Source organism: Rhinolophus sinicus, chromosome 15 (assembly GCF_057876585.1).
Source record: "Rhinolophus sinicus isolate RSI-liver-muscle chromosome 15, RSI-T2T, whole genome shotgun sequence".
Lineage (NCBI taxonomy): Eukaryota > Metazoa > Chordata > Mammalia > Chiroptera > Rhinolophidae > Rhinolophus > Rhinolophus sinicus.
The window spans coordinates 25,376,814-25,399,409 of NC_142515.1; the positions used below are offsets into that span (position 1 = coordinate 25,376,814).

The 22,596-nt window shown below is 45.5% G+C and overlaps 1 protein-coding gene across 1 annotated transcript in view; it reads right to left on the bottom strand.

The window, feature by feature from the left end:
• Window positions 1–461: 461 nt before the first annotated feature.
• Window positions 462–22,596, bottom strand: part of R3HCC1L (R3H domain and coiled-coil containing 1 like) — a 187,469-nt gene continuing 165,334 nt past the window's right edge. The window contains exon 9 of the mRNA XM_074339234.2: window positions 462–2,137. Coding sequence (XP_074195335.2) covers window positions 2,063–2,137 — 75 coding nt within the window. The 3' untranslated portion in view covers window positions 462–2,062. The remainder of the gene's footprint in view (window positions 2,138–22,596) is intronic.

The following is a 22,596-nucleotide window of genomic DNA, read 5'->3' on the forward strand; positions in this document are numbered from 1 at the left end:
TGTTTCTAGGACAAAAGCAAAGAGCTCATCAGATTACAGGGAAGGGCTGCCTCTGCGAAAACTGAGATGGTTGCACCTTAGTTTGCTTTTACATTTGACGTCTTCTTATAGATGCAACATACAGACTTGGTTGAGTTACAGACTACTATGATTTAACTGCCCGTGAACTCCCCCCGGAGGAGAGAGTAAGCTTCCCCAGGGCCAAGATGGCACCAGCCACCGCAAAGTTCATGGGGATAAGTATTCACCAGACACACAGTATGGTCCTAACTTTATCAAACGAATGTACTTACACATCTATCTACATATCAAAATGTCTGGAAAGAAAACACCAAAATGTTACCTATCCAGGATGGAATTATAAGTGTTTTCATTTTATTTTACTTTTGTTTATTTCTTTTCTGATATTGTTACATTAAACAGGAAAAACTGATGCAATAAAACTAACAAAAGAAAAAAATCACCCATGATTACAGCTCTTGAGCACAAATACTGTTAATATTTTGATGCCTGATAGAGAAAAACACCAAGAGTTATAATGACATAACCACACGTAATACATAACTTTAACCCTTTCCTACTCCAGAAAGAAACAAAGATGCCTTTTTCCAATGAAGCACTTTTTTTCCCTAGTTGTGATCACCCTGAGTTTATAAAACTGTGGTTTCACTTGAAGTCATAACAAGTATTTTCTCATTTTGCTCTAAACCCTCAATTCATAATAATCATAATATTGAATAGGTACATAATAGTCCATTCGGTTTATAAACCTGCATTTACTTAGTCCCTATAATTAGACATCTCAGTTTTAGATTTGGAATTTTAAAATTAGGAATTTTGTGTTTTATTCTAGCATCAAAATTCAGAGGGCCAGGTAACTTACAAGTAGTATGATCTCATTTATTCCCACAGGTTAATTTTTATTAGTGAGCAATAATTTACTTTGTGACCCTCTGTTATATATGTATGTCTATATTTATGTGTTATCACAGTGTTATTTCCTTTTCTTTAAATTACAATTTTTTAATTAAATTTTTAAATTTTGCCACATACCAGCCATGTTATGACCAGGCATTCACGATGCAATTTTTCACTTGACTACTATCTTTGTTAGATCAAAAGTGATTTTGAATATCAATTGATATTGAATAAAAGAACACTATTCCTGCAACTAAGTCTCCAGTTTTAAAATACCATGCTGTTTTCAACTTAAATCCTGCCTTCCCTTCATCCATATGACATTCCTGCCTTTCTGCAAGGAGGCAAATATGTATGTGGCATATGCCACACCACCCCTCATCCCTTGCCTGTGGCCAAATCACCAAATGGTCACTACATTTTTTCCCGTGAAACTGGACACAGCGTTGATCGGTCTGGTACCGGAGACAGAAAACTGGGCTCAGCAATGTTGGATGTCTCTTCTAACACTGATATTCTGTGAACCTTTATCTAAATCTTTCCCCTTTTTAATTTAAAATCTGAATTGTGTAGAACTGGCAACAGGACATAAGTCTCTGCAATGCACACATCCTGACATGAGGAATCTGGTACAAGGAGCAGAGCCTCCCAGGACCGACCAGTCTGCGGCAGGAAGGAATCGCCTGGAAGCTGGAATAAGAGGACCCGTGGCACACAGACGATAAATCCACACCAGGGGGAAATGGAGACACTTCCTGAACCACACACTTGGCTGAGGATTTTCACCAATCCGTGGTGAGGAGTGATTGGAAATTAATACCAGAATCCCACTGTGTATCTGCGGTTCACAATATATAATTATTGAGTTAACGTTACAGTCAACTGACTGTAATTCTCATTCCGTCGTATAGGTTCAGACAGTCTCAAACAAGTTTCTCTGTTGTTTTTAGAAGTCCTGCAGTAAAAACCTTACTGGATATCATTATAAATCTGTCCTGGAGGATCCCCCAAGTGACTGTAGCAAAGAAGATTTCTGTTCCCAAAGTGAGGAGACCAGGTGAACAGAAGCCTTATCAGAAATGCTGCTATTTAATAAAGCTCAGTCTTGACGGGGGTACTACCTGTTCCAGGAGCATTGGAGGGTTCATCCGTGCAGGCATTCATTCATTTCACAAGCATTTATCCAGCACCTACGACGGTGCAGGCTCTGTGCTAGGTCCTAGGGATGCAACAGAAAATAAAACACAGTGAATAACCTCAAGAAGCCTCTAGGAAGTAAATAAGCAATGAAGGTGTGAGTGGGAATCAGGCTCTCAGAAGAGAAGATCTGGCAGAATCCCGAAGAGCAAGGATAAGGAAGATAATGAGAAGTTAGGCAAAGGACAGTATGAGGCTACGCCCGTATCGTGACAGCCCAGGTCCATGGAACCTGCATGAAACATTGAAAATAAAGAGATGAAGAGGGCTGGTCTTTGTTTCATGCTCCGGGGGCATCAATAGCACAAACAGTGCGATTCAGAGGTTTTGAATTGCTTTGAACATCAAGATGTCAGGTGGCAAGTGCCCTGTAGTGCATGCAGATGGCTTGAAGTGGGGCATGTGAGCGAGGACAGGAATTCACATCTTCCTGGAGCAGCGGGAGATGGAGCTATCAGTGAGCGACGATTGAAATGCTCATCTCGGAGCACAGCTGCAGGAAGGACAGCCAACGAGATAAAGGCGGGCAATGGAAGGGAATGCGTTTCATCAGGTTCTATCCTTGTGTGATGCCAACCCATGAAAGGCCAAGAAGGGAAGCTTGGAGGCAACCCAGCTTTCTTAGTGCTCAGCCTCAAGGGGCTTACTTGCTAGGAAGGGTTTAGCAGTCGGGTTCTCAGTAAAGGAGATGATGCTTAAACCAGGGCTTTTAAAATTACTGGTGGAATTTGTAAGTCTACTCGTGAGCCATTTGGCCTGGGGGTGTGTGACAGAATCTAGAGGAGACGCATCTATTCACAATGCTTGAAGTTGAGGAGAATCTGAAAGCCCAAGTGATTGTATCCTCCAGGCCCCCATCCTCCATTCCTCAAACCTCCACTCTGTTACTGTCGTTTGCAGCTGCTTTTCCTGCCTCCATCTGCTTATCTCGAGCAGCCTGGCCTCATTTGATAGTAAGGAAAATTATAACCATGCCTCCCTGTATCTGTATGTAGCTCACAGCTTGCAAACTTCAGACAATTTTTATTTCATTTGATAGAACAACATGGAGACAGAGAAAGAGTACACATTATTATCCACCCCCATTTTCCAGCAGAACAAACTGACGCTCAGAGAATAGCTAAGTATTTTCTTGGAGTCTCGTAGCTGGTAAGGGGTGCTAGACTTCCAGCTCAAGTTGTCTGACTCTAAAGACCACTGCATCACAAGTGGTCTTTGTAAGATAGCGTCTTTACACAGCTAATTGTAAACTGTTAGTTGCTCTTCAGCCTTACAGTTGAATCTTATAAGTTTCTGGATGAGGACTCATTCCTGAGAGAGGGAGAAATGCTCCTTCTCATCAGCCATGTTTGGAGGATGTGGGCCCCATTTCTGCTAGAAGATGGCGGTAATGATGGTGGCCATTTCCATGGCACGAGTAAGACTCAACCTGCGGGGCCCTGGCCCAGCTCTACCCCAGTTTGCATGGCCAGAATCTTAGTCCCCAACACCTAGCAAGTTATGGCATAGTAGTAACTTGCTCTGTGGGCACTCACCATCCATTTCTTCTTCATTTTCCAACAGCATTTGGAGAATTGGATGTCTTTCCCCCTTTGTGTGCCATCTCTTCTCTCCCCGGGCTTAGGGGTACACATGTGGTCCCAATATAACCAGTCAGGCTCTCTCCTGGGACTCCGACAATTGCAGAGTGACAGGAAAATCATTGGAGCAAATTTATTCCAGGGGCAGAGCCCCAGGAAGCTATGAATTAGTTTTTCCTGCCCAGACCCTAGAGCACTCTGGGGTCCTTTCCCAAGCCCTGTTCTCCCTCCATCCCACTGGATTCCGAAGGCCAGCTAGTGCCCTGCCAATCAAACTCTCTGCCATCCAAGCTAGCGAGATTCAGCTTCTGTTGCTCACAACGAGAGACCATTGATCAACTCCATTTCCCTTCCATTCCCCATACCCTCTCCGTCCTCTATCTCTTTCTTAGGGGACACAGGATTGCATAAAGGAAAAAGACTGGGAATCAAAGCCAAAAATCTGAGTTTGAATCCTGTCTCTGCCAAGGCCTCATCAGAACAGCAAGTTCACAGTGAGTTACATGCACGCAGGACACGTCTAATAGTGCTTTTATCAATAGATCCTGAGATGTCAGGTCAATTAAAAATAGCTTCTTAGATAAATAAGAATAAGGAAGGAATTCATCAAGCTGAAAGCAAAGCTGTTTATCCTGGGGGAAGAAAATGGAACTAGAGCAGGATCCACAGCCATTCCTTGACCTGTAAGGGGAGCTTTGTCCTAGATACTTTGTGAGGAAAGAGGACAGGCCCAGAAGTACTCCCCACAAAGAAGAGTAAACACGCTGGCATCCTGGGCACCCAGCAGGACAACCGTCCCCTTTCACTTGGGGATAAAGAGGGCACTGAGTTTGTGAACATGCTGAGGGTGGGTTAAGGTAAAGTCGGAAATTCCGGCTACGTCAGGCTGGCTCTGAGTCAGGTGGTGTGTTTGGGGCTGAACAACCCTTTCCTGTTGTGCATCCGTCTCAGGTTTCACGCCGTGTGTGGAAAGAGGGGTCATCAGGGCTGTGTGCAGGCCTCTGTGTATTACCCAGAGGGACGTGTTGGTCCCTGGGCTGTCATTAGGCTTCAGGAAGTCAACAGGCAGCTGAAAGATCAGGGTCTGACTCAGGCTTTTGAAATGTGGAGGCACAGCCCAAGTCTGCACTGGAGTGGTTCCTGCCCGGTTCGGGGGTTGTGAGCAGTGGGTGCTCTGTGCTCTTCACGCTCTCTCCTTTCATCTGAGTCCTTTTCCACCGAACTGAAAAACAACATTTTTATTTTTAATTTTTGGTCTTTGACTTGACTCCATGCAGCTTCCAACAGCTTCAAAGCAGGAGCCTCTTATGCCAGAATGGAAGAAGTTCTGTTGGGGTGACCTGACCTGCTCCTCCTTTGTTCTGAACCAGAATTCATTTTGGGTCACTATTTCAGAGAATGATGTGTGTGACTGTTCAGATGGATGTGCCCACCTGGGCACCGTGCTTTGGGCCACGTCAATAGGCTTTCTGGGATTTTATGTCAGATGGGAGCTGTCTGGATTAAGCCCACTTGTGGCCCACCTAGAGTCGTGTCTTTCACCCAGCACTTCCAGAATTGTTAAAAAATTCAAGTCTGAAAGTGTGGTAAAGAGTTTTGGTAACCAGTGAATCCTCAGACAGCAAAGCCTGGCATTGGACAGGGGCAAGAAAGAAGTGGTCTTCAGATGCCCCCATCGCTGAGGCCATCAGTTCTGGGACGCTGGTTGCAAAAGGCATATTCTTCCCTTCTTGCTTCATTTTGCTCTGTTAACAAATTGTCACCTGTCTCCCCTCCCTTTGGAAGTGGCCTCCTACACTGGTACTGGGTTTGGCCGTGTGACTTTCCTTGGCTGATTGGACAGTAGCAAATATGGACACAGAGAGTTAAAAAGTACTTGCGTGTTGGCGCTTGCCCTGTTATTGCTCCTAGGACCCTGCCACTATGTAAATAAGTCTGTACTAGTTTGATGGATGGTGAGAGACCACAGGAGGGTGACAGAGGTGGTCCAGTCGATAGCTGGCCATCCGCAGCTGACACAAACTTAAAAATAGTCATTAGACAACTTACTTTGAACTGTCACTGATCCCTGAAATGTGCAATATTTTAGGGTCCATCTCTTGTTGGTCCCACAGCTTCACCCGATGTTAGAATCCTTCAAAACAACAAGTTGACTGATTTAATAGTTGGAATTTTATTCAGTTGTCTTGCATCCTGTAGCTGTGTTTCTTAGACGTCTAAAAGTCATGACAAAAAGTGAAGTTTTGAAGGAAAACTTTCTGGAAATTAGGCTAACTTCTTTCTCTAGAACAAGTAAATGGATCATGGAGAGGAAAGTTCCCTGACGTCCAGTTTGCCAGGCAAACTCCGTGGAGCCCAGCCCAGGAGAGTCAGACTGGGCCAAACGAGATGGTTGCCCAGAGCAGAAAGGGAAGCCCTGGCCAAAGGGAGCTTCAGGGCACGCGTCCCAGTCACAGCAATCACGCTAGGGCTGTAGGGAAAAGCACAGGCCAGAAGCAGGGAGATGGGCCATAAGATCACCGTCTGGAAAATGAGGCACAGTTGGGAAGTAAGAAATTCACGTAGACTGTAGCAAATGGTTTGGGGACAAGAAAAACGGATGTTGTGAGTGAATTAGTGGCTTCTCCCACTGCATGGCCCTGGAGTAGTTGACCTCTGGTTTTCAAATCACCAGAAACCCCCTCAAGGTTTGGCTGACCATGACCTCAGCAGATCAGTCAATTAGTGGTTATTAATGAAGCACCATCCATATACCCTAGGTTGGGCTAGTCACTCTGAGGGCTACAAGATCAGGCTAAGACCCCTGCCCTCCAGGGGCTTACAAGTCACTTCCTGGAAGCCATGCCAACCAGATCCAGAAAAATAAGTTCAGAACAGGAAGTGGAGAAATAAGTGGGCGTTAAATGGTTCTGTATGGATTTCTGGAGGAGAAAAGGTTGAGTTAGATCATGAGAAATGGCTAGAATTTAACAACAAAGAAACTGGCCAGGGATCAAGACAGGTCAATATGAAAGAATGCCACGACCGATTAGTGATGTCTGCACCAGCACGGGAATGGCGGCATCCTGCTGTCTGTTTACCATCTCTGGCCTAGATGATATTTAAAGCTCCTTTGATCTTTAACGGTCTGTGACTAATAGCATTTGGTCTAAGGTGACATGACACCCAGAGTCCATGTTACTTAAGGTGATCATGGAAGGAGGCAGATGGTATCATACTGTCCTCGTCTGGATTTCTCACTCAGAAACCTCAGAGACTGTTTGGTCTGGCCTAGAACACTCCCCACCACAAACATGCTGGCCACGATGGGCAAACAAACAAACAAACAACAGAAACTACAGAAAACACTACATGGGAAGAAAAGTAAGGGAGTGATTAACATAAAATTCAGAATTTCCTTTAAAAGGAGGGAGGGGAATTCCACTGGGGAATGCATATAAGAGTAAAATTCCTTTTGTTAAACTGGCTGGTATTTGGGAATAGGGTATGTGAATATTTTTAGTGTTAATTAATAGACATTTGGATTGTTTCCACTTTTGGGTTATGATGAATAATGAACATTCATGCACAAATATTTGTGTTGACATATGTTTTTATTTCTCTTGGGTATATACCTACGAGTGGACTTGCTCAATCACGTGGTAATGTTATGTTTAATATTTTGAGAAACTGCCAGGTTATTTCTCAAGGTAGCTGTACCATCTGACATTCCCAGCAGCAATAGGTAAGGTTTCAGTTTCTCCAAACCCACTCCAGCACTTATCATCTATCTTCTTTCTTATAGCCATCCTAGTGGGTATGAAGTGGTATCTTGTGCCTTTGACTTGCATTCTCCTCACTAGTGATGTTGAGTATCTTTTCGTGTGTTTATTGACCTATGGGTATATTTTCTCTGGAAAAATGTCAATTCAGATGATTTATTTTTCAGCTGGGTTATTTGTTTTCTTTATTGAGTTGTAACCCTTATCAAATATAATTGGCAAAAATTTTCTCTCATTCGGTGGGGTTTTCTTTCACCTTCTTGATCAAGACTTTGGTCTTCAAGCACAAAAGTTATTAATTTTGATGGTGTCCCATTTACCTATTTTTTCTTTTGTTCTTTGTGTTTTTGGTGTCGTATCTAAGAAACCATTGCCTAATCCGAAGTCATAAAGATTTTCCACATGTTTTCTTCTAAGAGTTTTATAGTTCTAGCTCTTACATGCCGGTGTTTGATCCATTTTGAGTAAATTCTTGCCTATGGTATGAGATAAGGATTGCACTTCATTCATTTGCCTGTGAACACAATGTATATTGTGGCCTAATCTCAGAAGTGACGTACCGTTTGTTATTTCTCCATATTCTATTGGCCACATAGGCCGATCCTGCTACAATGTGGAAAGGGACGACACATCCCCTTCTGGTCATGAAGATCAGAAGTATCATTGGGCCTCATCTTGGAAACTGGTTACTGTATCATACTTACAATTCTCATATATCAGGAAAATTCTTTGATATTGCCTTTACTGAACAACAAAAGCAGATTATAAAATATTCTGTCAGCTGTAAGTGATAGCTAATTTAATTCCTCTAGTATTGATTTACTTTTGTGTCCTGGTTATAACAAGATCTATCACTTTCTGAGCAACTGTTTGGTTCGTGGCACACAGCCAATTTTCCTACTCATTATTGCTAATCCCCACTTATTGGGTATTAGGAACAAGGGATTTTTATACCCATGTATTGATAAAGGAACGAAAAGAGAGGTTAGATGACACATCCAAGGTCACCCAGCCAGGAAGTAGTAATCAAGTTCTAAAACCTTGGCTCATCAGCCTTCAGAGTCTTTCCTTTCCCCCTCCCAACTGCCACCCAAAAGGCCCCTGGGCTTGCAAATCAGGGCTGGGCCTCACCTGCTTCTCTGCTCTCTCCATGCCACATCAGCCGGGTCATCTTTTAAATCAGCCTCCTGAAAACCCTCAGAAATAAACATGGGGGAGCCATCAGCATTAGTTTGTACTAGATCGAGCTGCAGGATTTGGGGAACAGTGTCATGGTGGTTGGTAGGCCCTGTGGTCTGTTCAGCTCAGCTGCCATTCTTGTTGCTACAGCAGATCTCTAGGGTATCGTGCTGAAATTCAAGATATAATCCAAATACATTTTTATTTGCGTTTCATAGTCTGTTTTGAATAGCTGAACTCCTTAATAGTTATCCAAAGTGTATTGTTTTCCTTTAAAAGCACACTTTAATATGTTTCACAGCATCCAATATGATTTTATTACATCTTGGAATCAAAATGTTTTCTCAAATGAATGTCTGATTTTATGAATGTGAAGACTATCAGAAAGTAAGTCTAGTAATACATTAAAAAATTACAGTCCTGGCTACCTTTATACGTATCCATTCCAAAAGGAGGTGGGATATGCCTCTCTCTCCCTCTGTTTCTCCCTCCAGCCACTCCCCCACCCCCGCATTTCCAGGAGGCTCAAAGACTAACTGATGGGCATAGAGACAACAGGAATGTTTTTGGCCCCCAAAGAAATTTAAAACCATTTTCAAACACTAAGTTCCTTGTACTTTTGGAGGAGGATAAGATATTGTAATCTGGGGCTTTTCCACTATTTAAGAATTTGCCATTAAAAAACAGCTGTTGTTTTTCTCCTTTAAAACACACCTAGCAAACCACAGGCAGCGGTTTCCTTGTGCTCCTGTCATTTCTCTCCCCCCTCCTAGCCTCTGGAGATTTTATGTTTCTATTGGGGGTGGGGGGGGACAACAGCTCGGAAATCAATTCACCTCGCAAAGCTTCAGGCTGCCACAGAAAAAGTAAACATATCCATAAAAGTGGCCATTTATTTTGCTGTATTTGGTTGCTTCACGGCCCTCAGGTGGCTCTCAAGTTCCTCTAGGTCACAAAAACAAGCCTGTAGTTTCAGAGGGAAGCCTGTGCCTCCAGTGGGCTTTCTGCAAATGCACACACAAAGGTAGCCCTTGTCTACACGGGACAATCGGGGAGGCTCACGTAGACCATTGCAGGCGGCTTCCTAACGGGCCTTCCTGCCTCCAGCTCTCCCTGCCTCTGCCCAGACTCCACTCCATAGAGAGACCTTTCTGAAATGCCCAGCAATTCTCTTCCGAGCTTAAAATCGCACTGATAGCAGGAAGGAAGACAACCAGGCATTAGGAACCTCTGGACGGAGTCTTAAAAAATAAATAAATAAAAAGATCAAACCTGAATCTGATGATATCTGCAGCTCTCCCAGTGTATAGGACACACACAGGGAGAGGCACATGTTAAATACCAGCAGGGGCATGCAGCCCGCAAAATGCAGACTGTGGGAAACTACACAAGGCAGGTTTCTTCAACAAAAAAATTGCAACGGAAATAAAAAGAGATGAAATGGGAGCCTGTGAATTAAAAGAGACTTTAAAAAGCAATACACGGGCTTTCTGTGGCTCCTGAATCAAATAAACAAACTGTTAAAAAAATATAGGGAAATATGAACACCTGACTGGGTACTTGATGATATTAAGGAAATATTGTTAAACATTTCAGATGGGTTAATGGTACTGTGCGTGTGTTAAAAAAAAAAGTTTTTTTTTTTAAAGAGTCCTTATCTAAAGAGACACATACTAAATATTTACAATTGAAGCAATATGATGCCTGAGATGAGTGTCACATGAATCCAGGAGCGTGAGAAGTGAAGGCACAGCTGGAACACGACTGGCCATGAGTTGGTCACTGTTGATGGTGGGATGACACTGAGCCCATTTGCTATTACTCCCTCTACTTTTGGTATGTTTGGAAAATCTCTATAATAATTGATTTTTAAGTAAAAAAACAAACAAACAAAATGTTCTGATGGGTACCCCGTGGTCTCTATCAGCAGTGAAGGCCCCATCTCACTGAGATCCTGATGAAACGCACAGACAATCCTCTTTAAAAATGCATGTGTACTCAGATATTTCCATGCAATTTGGGAGACCAAAGACCCCTGAGCCTCCTTACAATTCTGGCCCTCAGGTTCAAGTGTTAGGCAGTGACCTTTGTGCTCTGGGCCCAGCTCCGTCTGCAGCTTTCCTTCACCACCTGCCACAGGCTCTGCCACACCTGCTCCTTCGTGCCTCCACTCATTTGGTCTCCCCCGTCAGAAGACCCTTTCCCAAGAAGGCCCACATCAAATTTCCCCTGCTCTCTGTAGTTCTCCCTAACCGGCAGCACCCCCCCTGCCCTGGCTCCCACCCTGCGGAATGAATACTCCAGGCCCCCTGGCCTCGGGCGTGCTGCTCATTGACTAGCTCCCATCTTGCCCTGTACTAGAATCCCTGCGTGTCATGCAGGGTCTCTGCTCCCGCTCCCCACACAGGAACGTAGGATATGGTGAGGCCAAAAAGGAACACCCACAGAGCCATAGATAGGGGAGTCATACCACTATATTCTCGCTGGCGTCTTGGTTGGAGACACAGGAAGCAGAAGCCACACGATCCGCAGCCTGCCGTCCACTTCTCTGCCAACAAACCCACCCCTTGCTAACTGCAATCCGCGCTTGCTAGCTCAGCCACGGCAGTTATATCAGTGGCCAATGGCTAACTGGTTACAGCTGATGGCCAACTAGTCACAGCGGTTGGCCATCCACTACCCGAGCCAGCACCTTTCCACGTGAGGCCGAGAGCCTGGAAACTGCTCTCTGGGACTCTGTCCCCACACTGGGCTTCCTGTTACACCCGGAATTCCCTGAGCAACCCTGGAGCCAACTCACCCTTGTCTTGCTGAGCTCAGAGCTTTGCACACAGTCAATAAACATTGGTTAAAATGAATTCAATGGAAAATGTAAAGCCCTGGGGTCAAGGGAGAGCTAATGGGATCTCGCAGCTCATCTACTAAGTGTCAGAATGGAGAACACAGCATTAAGATCACTGCTACCAGGTCTTGGTCACATCTGTCAGGTGAGAAGTCTCTGCTTTGGTGTAGAAGTGGGGAGCTTGGCCAGGTCCAGTGGCCGACACAGCCTTGCCCACAGGGACTCTGCCCTTGATCTCAGCTAAAAGGTGAAGGCCACTGAAGACTTGGGGCCCATCTGAGTCCCACATCAGGTGCTCCATTCTCTTCCCTGACAGCCTGGGGAGAATGTACCCGTGGGGTGAGGAGGGTTCCTCTTCAGGGGCAATCACGTTGCTCCTGAAAGTGATGCCAGGCTTCAAACCTGCACCAGCCTGTGACCCTCCAGCCCTCACACCTTCTGTTCTCTTCCTGAGTTAAGCCTCCTTCACCCCTCAGTGTAAACTAGTGCTACTGGCCAGGGTAAGATGGAGGACTTCGGACATCCAGGAGACAGCCTGAGACCCAAGGCGCCTGGGACTGCAAAAGCAGGACCCTTGAGAAGAGTTCAGAAGGGGAAGGGCCCAACCAGAAGAGATGGGTGAGTATTAAACAGGGAAAACAGAGCAGCTCAAACTAGGAAAGAAGCCACCAGGCCCCAGAGGAGTCAACACGGGTCTCAGTGAAGAACAGACAGGGCCACGGACAGGCCCCAGGGTGGACCCCAGGCTCTGCTAAGACACCCACCCACCCACCGCAGCATTTGCCTGGCACTTGGTATTTCTTTGAAAGGATTTTGGCTTTCCTGTTTTTTAAATGGCACACCCAAACTTGAAAAGGTCGGAGAGGGACAAAAGGGAATAACGTGCTTTTTTTTCTGAGCTTGCATCCAAGTCTACGCGACAGTGTTGGGTGCCGTCTGAGCAGCTGCAAACTGATTTCATTTGCCCAACCAGGCACGGAGGTTTCCCTTAATGCAAAGGAAATGCTTTCTGAGCACAGTACTGGGCTGTCACCTTGAGAACCAACCAGGAACCTGTTCTCTTAGGGGCTCTTCACTGTCATCCCCTGAGGGAGGTAACGTCACTGCCATTTTATAGTTGAGAAAACTGAGACTTGGCAAGTAAACTGAGTAGTTAAGCTCCTTTCCAAGGAGACATGGTTAGCAGGTCACTGCATTGGGATCAGAAGCCAGGTGTGACTTGCTTAGAAGCCCAAGGCCTGTCACAACCATCATTTTCTACATGTCACGTTTCCTTCTAGGTGAGGAGGCTCCAGTTTTTTCAGAGAAAATGCTTGGGCCTCGAGTCACCCTATCAGCTCTCACCACCAATAGTAATACCGCTCAAACACCAGCCCTGGTAGCAATCAAGTTCTTGCAAATAGAACATGGTATGGAAGGAAACTGGACTTCCAGGCTGTAAGCGGAGCAGGTAGGTGAGCGTGGGGTCATACCTACCCTGCAGGCTTTGCCAGTGTGTGCTGTGTTTCTTTGCCTCTCTGGACAATGAGGACCATTGCTAGGTGAAAATCTTTTAATAAATCTATCTGTTCTGGAATTGGCCTTCCCTTCCAGGGCTTCTGATTCTGAAATCCCCCATTTCCCCTTCTGTCAGTAGTATCTTAGAAGGGACCCCCAAATCGTGTTCCAACCTTAGTCACACCCACGTTCTCTGACAGATCTGGAAATTGCTCTTATTAACCTCTCATTATCTCATTAGCGATTTGGTTTTGACTTGCCAGTTTGGTCCTTCAAAGCTCTGCAACCCCCTCTCCCCTCCTTCCCACGGCGTGATGACGGATGTACTTGCAGGGAGAGCTCGACCTGTTTCCTCTTTCTCCCTTTCTTGTCTGCAGGACTTTAATTCTCGTTATTCATTCTTTCCTTTCTTCTTTAATCATAGATCTCCGTAGACTGACATGCACACTTGGCGTTTTTCTTTGCTCTTTGAAGACTTCCGTGGGCATTTCCTGAGGCTCCGGACCCTCTTCTGTCCAGAGCTCATCTTGTGTGCATTTTCACGGTTATTTCCTTCTCTGCAATTTTAACTCCTATACAGCAATTCCAGGCACCTGGGGCACGATCCACATTCCTAGCCTCCTTCCCTCTCCTAGGAATATGCCCCCAGACTCCCAAACCTCACTTCTTCACAGACCATGATGGCAATATTAACTGACATTTAAGAGGTGTGCTACAATTTTCAAAACCTGTTACTCTGCCAGCTAATCTTCTCAGCAACCCCGTGCCTATTTCCCAGGGGCAGGGGAAACTGAGGCTTAGAGACTCCCAAGGCAGTACTGCGGGTGAGGGGCATTGTGGGAGCGCAAAGCAGGTACCTGCAGTTCAGAAGTGTTTTCTCTTTCGCTTCATTAGTCATCACCAGCAAAAACCCTGGAATGTGAGTTACACTCTTCCTCCAAGAGGACCGAGTTATGGACATGTGGATTTGCCAAACTGAATTCCAAAACAATCGTCCTCTGCTCACCCCACTGCCAGCTGTGAAAGTGTCTGTTTCAGCAAGCTTGAAAGGGTAGGGTTTTGGCCATCTGTTTGTTACTCCTGTAAAGGCAGGGTGGTATCTGCCCTTCTTTGGCCTAAGTTCCTGGGCCCCAGGCCTTCCATGCTTTGTGGGAGACACACGAGAGGAACAAATAGAGGCTAGAGCCGTCCATATGCTCTTCTGTTACCACAGTTCTCTTCTCCAGTCGAGTCTCCTCCGGGAGCTCTCCCAGATCCCTTCACCCTGATCGAAACCCAGAGGTGTCTTCCATGCAGACGGCATTAGCCCCTGCACTTACGGGCTGCCACAGAGAGAGTTCACCTTTTCCTCTCTGAACACGTCAAATCCCTTACACAGGCTCAGGCAGAGGTTCTGTGCACGTCTGCCTCGCACATGAGCGTCCTCAGTACCCTTGCCATTGCCTGTCCACTTACTGCCCTTCCCTCTTGAGCTTTTCCGTGGCTCCTGAGTGCCTCACTCTCTAAACTCTAGCCCTTACTCTTGTCACTGAACCCGTGGACCTCGTCAACGTTTGAAATTCTTCATAATCAATGATTTCCGTCTGATTGGAACGGACACAGGACATTACCTCCTCCTCCCTGTCACAGAACTCCATGGCTCCAGGCACCACAGCTTTCAGAGACAGAACTTTTTCCTGGACTTGTGCTCACAAGGTTGGCCCATCTCATAATCCATAGCCTTTGGCCACCAACTAGTACCTGTCTTAGTCCAGTTTGGCTGCTATCACAAAATTACCACACACTGGGTGGCTCAAACAGCAAACATTTACTTCTCACAGTTCTGGAGGCTGGGAGTCCAAGATCAAGATTAGATGTGAGGTGAGGACCCAATTTTTGGTTCACAAAAGGCCACTTTTTACTGTATTATCACATGGTGGAAGGGACAAAGGAGCTCTCTGGGGTTCATTTTACAAGGGCACGAATCCCATTCACGAGGGCTTCACCCTCAAGACCGAATCACCTCCCAAAGACCCCACCTCCTAATACCATCACACTGAGAATTAGGTTTCAATATATGAATTTGGGGGGTATGCAAACATTTAATCCGTAACAACACCTAATATCTACCCTGGTTACCTTCTGGGGCCTGGCCTGTGGGACCTGGGGAAAGCCCTGCTCACAGAGTGAGACATTCCTTCTTGGCATGGGATTCTCCCAGTAAGTCTTTCCTCTTGTCTTGGAGCTTGCCTGAGAAGTCAGAACACATGAGTGTGTGTCCTGTGCGGGGGAGGGCAGGGGACAGGGAGCTGCCTGGGGAAGTGACACATGGGATAGGGGTGGGGATGGGGTAGCCCACAGGAGTGTTGCTCCAAGACAGTCTCCCTCAAAGCCAGGATGGAGGAAAAACTGTCTGGAGACAGTAACGTGCTTTAAACCAAGGACCATGGTGATAATGGGGAAAGGGGAACAGGGTCAGCAAAAAGAATCATAGAATCATAGAGTAGAGCAGTTAAGGAAATTAAATCTCAAAATTTAATTCTTACAGAAAAGAAAACTGAAGGTAAACATGAGGTAAACATGTGAGGGGATGGGTTTGTCAACGAACTCAATGGGAGGAATCTTTTCACAATGCATACATATATCAAATCACATTGTACCCTTTAAATATTTTGCAATTTGTCCATTATACTTCAATAAGCCTAGGCGGACAAAACAAAGAAAATTAAACCTCCAAATAATAACCCTATTCATAGTTATTCCCACCTCACCTCTATTTTTATCTTTCTGGTTTGGTATTTTTTTTTACCTTGAAATAATTATAGATTCACAGATTGCAAAGATAGTACAAAGATGTACTAACTTTACTTGGGAGCGCTTTATTTCAAAAGCTAGCACCAAACTTTCCCCAGTTTCCCCAAATGCTTGTGTAACTATAGTACAATATCCAAAACAGGAAATTGGCCCTGGGACGATGTGAGTCTATAGTTCTACACCATTTTCTCACGTGTAGATTCGTGTAACCACCACCATAATCAAGGTATAGAACTGTCCCATCACTATGAAGCATATAGCTTCCCTTTTCATTGGCTCCTAAAGGTATCTCAGGTACTATGCTTATCAGGGTCTCCTTTACTTCCTGTAATACCTGTCCTACCGCGTAGGGTCTATAATTATCTCCATTTCACACATCAAAAGACTAAAGCTCAGGATGGTCACGTTTCTCACCCCGGGTCTCACAGCTGGTAAGTAACAGAGAGAAAGGACTCAAGTTGGGGTCTCTGTGTCTCCAGCATACAGCCACTACGCTGCAGCACCTCGGGGCCGGTCAGGAGGCCCTCTTTAGTCTGAGTCCATAGGGTATCAGGCTGGGCTGGATACTTGGGACACAGGGACTGAGGAGAACATCATTATTGCATCTGCCTTATCTGATCTCATCACCGGAACTTGATACTCTTCTGGTTCACGTTAACATTTCATGTAGACAGTGGTTTGTAGCAGATAATAGAAGAACAACATCATTTAAGGAGAAACGTGGAATGTCAACCCTAAACAAGAGAATGAATTTGTGAAAGAATAAAAGTGAGCAAGAAGAACGTTTCCCCCAGGGTAGCAAGGAAGGGCAAGCCTAAGAAGACCTGTGCTGCAGAGGCTTACACAGAAGGGTGAGCCACATAGCACTGGGGTTGGAAGAGCATTGCCAAAAATCTCCGGGGAAGGGATGGAAGAGCTGAGGCACCTGGAATGTGCGCTCAAGCAGGAGCTATCCATGCACACAGTCCTGCAAACCTCACTCTCTTTCCCACCACCGCAGCAGTGATGATGTTCGGAGCAGACCCTTGGGGTACTTGCCTCAATTCCTGCCTCACCCACTCCATTCTGTCAATGAAGAACTCTCTACATACTTGCAGCATCATTTGCCTTGGAGATAACAAAACTGGAGGCTGTGTTTCACCCCTACTGGTTCGAACCAGACAAAACCAATAAAGGGCCATGAATTACGAGCAATCCTGGTACGCTGGGCCTAAAGGGAGACTCTGCTGAGCAGTGAAAAAGTTAAGATTTGTTTGAACTTATCACGTACCAACTTACAGATTCATCATATATTTCATAGTCCGGACTCATGGATTCATAACGTGGGTGTGAATTCACACATATGGACTCATGGATTGATTCCACTCCTCCCCAGGCTGTAAGCATCAATCTTTAATTGGCATAACCATAGTAAACTTCCTTTGCTAGAACATAACATCCCCAGATCACCTGCCCTCCTAGAGCCCTTGGTGAATTTCTTCCCTGGAGTGCGCTCTTCACAAGACAAGCAGATTGTCTCAGCTCTCATTGAGTTCATCACTGTTGTGTTCTTTGTTTTTCCTTTAACAATGTATTTCTCTCTCTCTCAGGAAATCACTTCAAAATACAAGGAAGATGATAACGATTATGACGAAGAAAACCTCACCTGTATTTCCTTTCTTTTCTCTTCACAGCATGACTGCTCTACCTTTGCAAGAAATTAGCTGTAACGTATCACACATGGTCATGATGGTGCGATTGAGAACCAACGACTCCCCATCATTTATCCTGCAGGAGGCATCGTAATTTTTAAAGTCAAATGCAAGGATGTCTGAGACGCGACCAAGCTGTGGTCAGAATCTCTGCGCAGTCAGTTAGTGTGGCTGCTGGCAGAATGTCACTAATTTTGAAATGCCTTAAGGTGGTTTCCCTTGGCAAGCAAGACCACTGCTCTTTAGTGAGATGGTGCTTTTGGAAGTGTCTTGATGTGGCCATTTACACAGCCATTACTTACATGCAACTTCTTTCCCTTCTCTCTCTCTCTCTCTCTCTCTCTCTCTCTCTCTCTCTCTCTCTCTCTCTTTTTTTTTTTTTATGGCTGCAACGTTTTATAGTTACATGTTAATCGCATTTTCTACTTCCTTCTCCACTAAGCTCAGCCCAGGCAGTGATTATGTTTAAGAGCCTCCTCTCAGCACGAAGCAAGGGTGCCTGAATTCTTAGCTGACAGCAGCTTGCAGACTTGGAAAGTTTTTCTCTATTATCCTGGAGAATGTGGGCTCGGTTGAGGTCAGGATGAGGGAAATGTCTATGTTGTCCAGACCTGCTGGGTCCCCGGGGTGCCGTACTTCAACAGCAAGAAAAATGTATAGTTCTCGCTCTTAGCTGCGAGTCCAGATGTGCACACTCTGAAGAGACAGCCCGCTGAGAGGTATGCAAGACGGACATTCAGGGCAGCTGCTCTTCAGAAGTGAGGCCTGTAATTTAGCACCAAGTACCTTCTCCTGCCGTTTGTCTGGAATTGACATTGCACTGCCGTTCAGGGTGTTTTGAGAGAAGCTATAAATCTCTCCCTGAGTCTGATTTGATCTAACAAGCTGCCAAGGCACATAGGATGATCAGGTAGGTTGGCCCCTTGGTGAGGTATCTCCAGCCGTCCTTTAGGGGGGTGGCCTCAAGGAATGAGTTATGGCCCCAGGGCTGTGATCATTACTTGAAATTTTTGCACATGGAATTGTTACCTATGTCTGCAGGTCTCAGGAGGGCAGAAGAACTTAAATGCTCCAGCAGATTGGTGATTCACTTAGCTGTGATCCAGAAATTCTACACAGAAGAGCCACAAAGGAGTTCTTGCATGTGAATATTAGAGACCCGAGAGCGGCTGGTGTAGGCAGATGAGGAACTCTCTTCTACTAATCCAAAAGGTAACTGACAAACAAGTGGGAATTCCAAGTTCAGTGTCCAAAGGAGGCGACCTCGATGGGGGTGGTTTATGCTATGGCTGTTATTTTTTTTTCTTCCAAGTGATCACACCAAGAGGTGTTCTTGTCTCAAGACGAGGGCATCTTTAAATCTAACGTTTTCTAAGTTAAAATTTTACTGTGTCCCCGATACCTGATGTAAGACTTCTCACCTAATCCTTATAACAGCCCTCTGCGATAGCTGTCACGATCCTCTCTAATGATCACCCCGAAGCTTAGAGAGAAAAAGCCACGTGGCCAGGCCCCTCAGCTAGTCGGTGGCAGAATGGAGGTTCAAATCATGCTTCCTTCTTGAAGTTGCTTTATCTCTAAGAGGGTGTATTCATCTGCATGGTCTGCTCCAACAAAATATAAATAACAGAAATGTATTTTCTCTTAGTTCTGGAAGGTGGGAAGTGCAAGATCAAGGTGTTGGCAGATTCAGTTTCTGGTGGGGACCCTCTTCCTGGCTTATGAGACCCACTTCAGGGCCCCACCCTACGACCTCATTTAACCTAATCACTTCCTAAGAGGACCCATCTCCAAACATAGTCCACTGGGGGATAGGGCTTTAACCTATGAATTTGGAGGGGGCGAGGGGACACAAACATACAATCCATAACAGAAGGCTACCAATTCCCACTTGACATGAGTATGTTGAAGGCACACATGAAAAACCCCTATTATCCAGCTCAGCATGAAATAAATATTTGTCTGCTTTACTAAAGGAGAGCAGGTGGAGAGCTGCATCTAGGAAGGTCTGATAAAAGGGGTGACTGAGGATTGGGGTGACTGGAGTTGAGGGCTAGACCCAGTTCATGTGTCCCTGTAAGAGGCATAGGTGTGCGCCGGAGAAGGAGCATGTGAGCCACCAGTTGCTCTGAGCCAGGGGTGCGTGGTGTCTGAAGTTCCCCAAGGGGGACCTGGGATTGGGGGTGGAAAGGATTCTCAAAGAAGCAAAACAGCAGAGGTTTCTGTTTCTTCCCTTCCTTTCCCTTACCCCCTTTTCTTGTTTACTCTTTTCCTTATTATTTTATATTAATTATTTATTTTGGACTTAGCCTCTAGAGCCCTTTAAGCAGGATTAAATAGAGGCCATCTTATATCTCATCTAGTATCATAGTAACTCATCCGCCTATAACATTAGTGCCACAAATTCATCCAGCCTCTTCTTGAATACCTCCCCTGACAAGAAATTCACCACCTCTTGGGCCAGCCCATTTTCAAACCCCATCTCTCTGCAGGTGCTGGTTCTACCTTCTGGGGCAACACAAATGGTATCAGCTCTTTAGAAGACATTTAAAACAAATCCCTCTCTACTCAGAATTCACAGTTCCCTTACTGGGTGTTCATGCTCAGTGCTTCCATCGGTATTTCCATTTCTAAGATTAACTAGTCACTTTTGAAGATAGATTTTATGTCGACACCAACACCAATTCTAGTTAAAATAAGCATGCGTTCCCCAGAATTAAGCCCATTTGAACGACATGGCTTCCTTCTGAGCCAGGAAGCTGCCATTCATCCACTCCCACACGACTTAATGAGCATTCTGTGCCAAGACCACCCAGGGCACGATGATTCCTACACCCATGGGGCTTTGAGTCTACCAGGGGAGACAGGTAATAAGCAGGCGAATAAGAATGCCAGATAGGAAATGTCACAAAATAATAACATTTTCTTTCACAATCAAACTACAGTGCTGAAGTCTAGTGAGCACCTATTTTGAGCAAGGCATTCTGCTAATTATGGAACTCATAATCTTGTATGCAAGTACGGGGCTTTTTGTTTTTAAATAGGTTTCATAGAGTTGATGCTTTGATCCTCACAAGAACCTTGTAAAGTAAATAGGATAGGCATTATTTTGATTATTAAGCCCATTTTGCAAATGAGGGAAGTGAGACTTATTTTCGCAGCAACACAGCCAGTGGGTGTGTGAGAACTTGCAGCCCTCTGACACCAGCCCTCTGTTCCTAGCGTCTGGCTGCCACACAGTCAAATTAGTGGGTTTGCTGATAGCTTATCCTTGCTTCCCCAGCCAGCTCTCTTCAGCCATTAGGAGTATTGTTTGCCAGTTTTTGACAAATGCATGCATTCATATATTTATTTGATGCCTTTGGTGGTTTGGAAAATGTATCTTGTATCTCGCTGTCCTCATCAGTCTTTCTAGGGAGGACATGTGGGGAGCCAGGAAGAGACTTGCCAGGACCAAGAGACATCACTGCAGAGCAGGGAGGCTGGTTTCCGAGTCAGGAAGTGCAGGGTGAGACATCTGTGGAGGGCAAGAAGTCATTCCTTCAATAGCCAGGACTTAGGGGCAGGCAGGAAGCCCCACGCAGGGGTCACACCCAGGGGGTCACAGTGCACAGCTGCAGGGGAGAAACCCAGCTGGGCCAGTGAGTTGTGAGGGCTGCCTGGGGGGGGGGGGGGGGACAGCAGAGTGAAAGGTCTCCCAACAATGGAGGAGGAGGCTGCATTCGGAAGTCTGCTAAATGAGGTGGCAAAAAGTGCTGCTGGCTCTCTTGCTGAGCAGTCCGCCTTAGCTAGACTCTCAGCCCTTCCTTCCTCCTGCTCGCTCAAGAAGGGACAACCTGAAACAGAACACACTCGTCCTTCTTCGGGTTTCTCATTAGTAGTCTTAAAAATAAAAAAGAGAGCGAGAGAGAGAGAAAGAAAGAAAGGAAAGAAACCTACACAAGGCATGTTTTATTCGTTCTCTGATTGGTTCTTAGTCATTCTGCTATGTGACCTCTTTACGACATACGTGCCTATGGCTATATATCAAATCCCTCGTGTTTGTACTGTTCAGTTAACTGGACCAGAGACCACATGGGGAAGCTCACATGAATTTGACATTGAGATGGGGCAGGGCTCTGTCAAAGACATGAGATAAACGAGGGGTGGCAGGAAGCAGGCTCTACACAGGACACGGAAGAGAGCGGAAGAGAATTTAACTTGGAGAGAGTTCGAGGATGCCGCAGGACATAAGGAAGGAGATGTTTTTCATCTTTTTCCCTCTTGCTTTGACCAGTCAGATCCTGCCCCGGCAGAAGGTCACCCTTTCCAAAATAGCCTGGCCACCGCAGCAGAGATTCCAGGGCTCTGAGCTGTGGTAATTATGACTTCGCCATGCACTCCATAGTTAGACCTCATTGTTCTATAGGAGCGTTATGAGTTGTCCTTATAATGATATGTGAGATGAAAGTAAAATGTAAACTAAGGGCGTCAGGAACAAAAGTAAAAGTTTAAATTAGAAGAGTCCAATTCAGACAACCTTGGATGGGTTTGATGGCATTTGGTTTACTTTTTAATCAGCCACATGTGACTGAATCTCTCTGAGCGCAATTCCTAGTCTAGAACTTGACAGGAATGGGTCACGTTAACTCTAAGATCCCTCCAAGCTCGGAGGTACTAGGTACCCATGAATAAAACTGCAGGAGGAATGAGAAGGCAGAAGAACACTTGTGAAGAATTCTTCAAGGACACTAGATGTTTGCAAATCTGCTAATTCGCATTCTCTTTGCAGCGCATTTCACAGTTGTTATAACAGTGTTTTCACATATATGGGTTTCCTCATTAAATCGTCACAGTGACTGAGAGCTGCCTCGTTTCACAAGGACGATGTGCCTCAGTGGGTGGAATTGAAGGAGTTGTCCAAAGTGGTGTGTGCACAGAACCAAGCGGCAAACCCAGGACGTCTGGCTTGGCCACCCTCATTGTTCACTGTCTGGCTCTCGAACTAATCACGTCATCCTACTTTGTTCTCCATTCCTTCCTCTCATGTGCTCTCAACATGTCCCTCCTCCCATGTGCTCTCAACGTGGTTCGCCTCACGTCCTGCCTTGACTCCCACCAATGGCTCATATTCACCCCCATCAGCCCAGGACTGGAAT